General features: G+C 42.8%; 1 protein-coding gene across 1 annotated transcript in view; it reads right to left on the bottom strand.

The window, feature by feature from the left end:
- Positions 1 to 258: 258 nt before the first annotated feature.
- Positions 259 to 5,032, bottom strand: part of LOC103893325 (putative fatty acid-binding protein 5-like protein 3) — an 11,354-nt gene continuing 6,580 nt past the window's right edge. Inside the window, exons 2-4 of the mRNA XM_019470227.1 lie at positions 2,354 to 2,569; positions 1,271 to 1,375; positions 259 to 1,148 (exon numbers count right to left, since the gene is read on the bottom strand). Of these exons, the coding sequence (XP_019325772.1) occupies positions 1,098 to 1,148; positions 1,271 to 1,375; positions 2,354 to 2,569 (372 nt within the window). The 3' untranslated portion in view covers positions 259 to 1,097. The remainder of the gene's footprint in view (positions 1,149 to 1,270; positions 1,376 to 2,353; positions 2,570 to 5,032) is intronic.

The following is a 5,032-nucleotide window of genomic DNA, read 5'->3' on the forward strand; positions in this document are numbered from 1 at the left end:
TGAAGTAGCAATGGATTCTGCAACGACTGATGCTGCAAACTGGAAGCGTGCAATTGCATGATCCCCCAGGCTTCTGAATCTGATAGAAATCTCCCCATCACCCGTCACCAAACAGTTTCACTTTTAGGACATGTTTGACTGGTGTGACAGAAATTCACCTAAACCTTTTTAATTTTGTCTGATCCGACATCTCTTTGGAAGAATAGTAGCATCATAGGCTTAGTTTCCCAACCAGTGTAACAGTAATACTCAAGACACTGATGTTTCTGATTATTTATTATGGCACTTTAAAGCATATAAACTCCATTGCTAGGTGTTTCAAGCTAGTTTAAAAAAAAAAATAAAATGAGGTTTTAAGTTTTAGGCAGTATTTCAGTAGATTTTGGTTAAGAATTTTTAGAATGTTACTAGACAGGAAATAAGAATTTTTCTAGGAAAACAAAGAGTCTTCTCAAAATAAGGCTTCCTTTCAGTAAAGCATGTATGTGTTTGCTTAAGTTTATCATGTCCGTTGGCTCACCAGCATATATTTTTTCAGCTAAGTTTGTGGGTTTGAAACATGAAAAAATGAACTAACCCCTCAAAATACATTCCTCTACTTAAACACCAACAAAGCTTATCTCTTTTTTATACCCACCAATTCTATTTACTTTGTAACATGCAAGTTAGAAACAACTCTAGAGCCTGAACTCTGAATGATTTTTCTATTTCAGATTTTTCTACCTTAGCAATTAAGGATGCTGGTCAAAATTCAGCTTGCTATTAACTGTTCGTTGCCATATATTGCATTATCTTGAACTGAAGGCAGTTTGTAGTAGAGCCTAAAACCAAACTGAGTTTTTATAAAACCTCACTTTAAAATTCCACTATAGTAACAACATTTCCACTTCATATATTTGACAATTTTATTTAATAGCCTCATAAGTTCAGAATAGTTACATAATAGTTACACCACGGCTTTTAAAAAGGATTGCACTCAGCTACTCAGTCCATTGAAATACTAGAAAACAGGGAAAAGGAAAATACGGAGTGTAAAGGAGCTCTGTCCACTGAACTGAGTTGTTTGTAGCAAGTTCCTACTGAACGTGAAGGTGCCCTCATGCTTTCTGGTAGACTCTAATACACTTGATACCATTCATGTCACATTCCTAGAAGATAAAGAGATGGATTTATTAATTTGCCTCAGTACAGACTATAAGGAAAAAGATCTTTTACTTTTCAGGCTACCGGCCAGCAGCACTCAGGGATCAGAAAGCGAGACTGAACTCACCACCACCAATTGTCCATCCACTAGTTTCCGTGTTATTATGGTCTTCTTGCCATCCCATTCCTGCTCCTGAATCAATGACCCATCATCTTTTAAGCTGACAAGGGTCTGAAAGAAGAACCCGAACATCAATATTTTACCCATGACGTTTGGTGGAAACTGAGGCTTTCCAACACCTTATTCCAAACAAAAAATTCCCACCCCAGCTCACTCAACAGTAATTTTGCCACTGATGTCTACAAAGCCAGGATATTATCTTAAACGTTTTATTGATCCTCTTCTTACAGTAGCTCGCTGCTTGTTCACTCACTGCTCTGACACATTCCTGCATCAGGCAGACCTTTGACAGCGTGCACAATTTCAGTTAACAAGAGCAGACGATGTTCTCTGTTAATCTCTTTGTACGTGGGCTTTGAGCTTTTGTGTAACGTTTATCTGATCTTGCAATAATAGATGAATTGCAAGCGTGTGGCTGGAGGGGGGGGAGGGGGTACACAGAGAGCACTCACACAAAGAAATGAGAGAGACATATTTGAGGGCTTCTTTGTGTTTAACCTCCTTTTGGATGAATATTCTCCCTACTTGGTGCAGGGCGAGGCTCTTTGCCTTCTGAAACTGGAGATTAGGGACTGTGATTCACATGTATGCCTTGTGTGTCTGTTATCCCACTGCACACTGAACCAGGCTCTCTTGTTACGCAAATATGAGACTGAGCAGAAAGGTTAACCCTAGGGCTGAATTGCCTCTGATTAAACATCAATGGGATTTTTTTCCACAGGCTTCAAATGAAGTGGCATTTGGCTTTAACATGGATTTAGAGGTCTGTTAGTTTTATTAACACAATGCTTCTGCTACAAATTGAAAACAACAAAATACACAAGACATTATTGGTTTCAGCATTTTTCCCTCTTTGGAAGTTGCTTAATCCAGGAAAAAAAAATTTATTTCAATGAGACTTACAGCGACAGCTGTTCATCAAATAAAGCATTGTTAGTATGGATGTCAAAACTGATTTTTAAATAGCGTCTCCATCTGTAAAACACCCAAAGAATTGTGTTTTTTCAGTAGAAAGACTGGTATACTCACCTGAGTTTTCCTGCCATCTAAGGTATTTTCCTCAAATTTCTCACCAAGCTTGAAGCTGAACTGTGAAGTTTTGAAGGTGCTTTCTGTTTTTACGGTGATTGTGTCCCCATCCTTAATAATGTAAACATCTGGTTTGGCCATGCTTCCCATTTTTCTCATGGCCATACCCACACCTGCAAGGCAAGAGGCACAGAGTGTCACAAAGTCAGTTAAACCCTAAGGCTTAGGGCCACACAAGAATTCAAATACCTAATTCCCATTTAATTAGGCCCTTAAGTACACTTGAGAATCAAAGCTCAAGAGCCACAAAGAAAGAGGATGTTTTAAATTATCCACTGATGAAGAGGGAAAAAAGCTTATTTGAAGGGTTATTCTTCCTCAGGGAGCTAAAGTTAAATCTATTTTGCCTTCTGGAGGACTCGCAGATGTCCCAAAACTCAGCATTGAGTTTTTACAAACAGAAATAACCAATAAACAGGAAAACAAGCACAAAAGCTTAAACTAATATAAAATTATCCCCTTCAAGTTCTGAACACTTCAAAAATTCTACAGATGATTTTTTAACTGACAGATTAATCCACCTGCATATTTATTTCAACTTACTCAAGAAATACTCTTCCATCACTCTGTACACAATTGCAAACATGCAATTTTTAATCTAAGTTCATCTTCTACATCCTGTATCCAAAGTACGGACTTGTGAATTAGAAAACCACTACCATGCAAAATAGTGCTTACACACACGCAAAAAAAAAGGACTGTGAGAGAAATGAGCTTTGCGAATGACTGAAAATTCATCATCGGGAGACAGCAGCCCTCAAAACTCTTCAGCAAAAAAGATTCACCCTGCCTCAGCCCCTGCGTGCACTGTCTGAGTGGTTTGCTTGAGTCTTTTTGATCTGAAGGATGAAGATACGAATAAGAGGGTAGTCAGGCAACAAAGATGAATCCATCAAACCAGAAAGTGCCGATCTGAACCAAGACTTTATAAGCAACCAGATGGAGCAGAAAGTGCCACCAAGTCAGTGGGTGTCCGGCTCTGCAGCTGGTGTAGTTAGAAAATGTTGTCGCATCACAGCACAGCACTCCCCTGGGGTGTACAGGATACTTGGGTGAGGGCTGAATCCACAAAGCAAAGATTACAGTTTCCTTGGGAGGTGGAAATAACAAAGTACTTCCCATCCACTGCTTCTCCAGACTCAGCTGAGATTCCAGGACTGAGCCTTAAGCTTGAGACTGCAGAGAAAAAAACAGTCCTCCTCAGTCCAGCTTTTCTGACCAGAATTGGAAGTTATTGTCACGGTGACCCCCCCGCCCACCCTTTTGCTGTCGTCCAGAATAATCAGTGAGTTATCTGATGAGCCACGCCTTGGAATCCAACTAAACAGAGATGAGCTGCGTATGTTTTCCATATGGCAAGGAGTGAAAGTCAAACTTCTTTATCCTCGAATGTTCTTTTATACTGACTGAGCAGAATCTGCAGAATCTCATTTATGGTGCATCAGTAGGATCAAAAGCAGAGAGTTTCCTAAGTAGTCAGCGAGGGTGAGATCCAATAAAGGACTGGCTTCTAAAGTGTGACTTGGAGTAAATTTAATTGCCTAAATTGCGATTGTAAAAAGGAAAAGTGACTGGTTTAAGATTGCGATCTAAAAACAAACAAACAACATTCAGTTGCTACCTACACATGGGAGGTGCTCTGCAGTTGCAGCACTTAATTTCTGCTTTGAAGTTGCAATCTGGCACATGCCTAGCCCTGGCTGCTAGACGTGAGCACCGTGGCATCCTAATCCATGGCTGAACTGAGCTGAGCTTAACTCTTGAATTTCCTCCACCAAAGTCTCCCAAAGGGCTCAGTCCAGAAGGCTTTCTCACATCATAGCTATGACATATTGACAGGCCTCTCACAAGGTGCAATTACAGCCACCACTGTCTGCAGAGTGTAAATGCAGTGATGCCTTTTGTATTTTACACGAAGAGTGCAAGACCTACATTCCTTCCTCTCCTCCCTCCAAAGACATTCAAGGCCACACCCTCTGCCTCTTGAGAAAGTATCCTAGCTTTCAGCAGTGAATAAATTGCAGAAAATAATAGCTCCTGGGCTACAAAGACGCTGCAAGGTGTCTATCACCTGTTGGCCAGGATGCTTACAGGGAGGTGGTAAATCTGAACTTGCAGAGGAAGGTACTGGTGCTAGGTCTGTTCTTGATTCAGTAACTTCACGTTGCAAAATGTACAGCAATCTGGAAGCAGGGATGACAAGCCAGGACTATCCCCCTGAGATAAGGGTGCTACCCACAGAAGAATACAAACAGCCTCTGGCAGTACAGTCAGCTGTCGGTTACCCACAGGCAGTTGATCCAGTTTGGCTTTCTCGTCAGGAGACACCCAAGGTGACTTCACGGCAAGGCAGCCCTGGCTCAGCAGGCCTGTGTGTGGCCACCCCGGGCGGTGTGAGCCCGGCCCGGCCCTGGCAGCGGCGCTGGCGTGGAGCCGCCACCATCCGCCTCCCCACTCCCCGGCGAGGGCAGCGCGGAGCCGGCTCCGGCAGGTGCCCCGGCGCCGGGCCCACCGCGCCGGGGCATTACCCGGAGAGGGAGGAGCAAACTCGCCTAATCTCAGCCGGGCTGCTGGCACCGGCTGATAATCCGGGATGCTGCCGGGGGGGGGGGGGGGCGG

The sequence above is a fragment of the Aptenodytes forsteri genome, unplaced genomic scaffold, assembly GCF_000699145.1.
Source record: "Aptenodytes forsteri isolate BGI_AS27 unplaced genomic scaffold, ASM69914v1 Scaffold206, whole genome shotgun sequence".
NCBI classification, from domain to species: Eukaryota; Metazoa; Chordata; class Aves; order Sphenisciformes; family Spheniscidae; genus Aptenodytes; species Aptenodytes forsteri.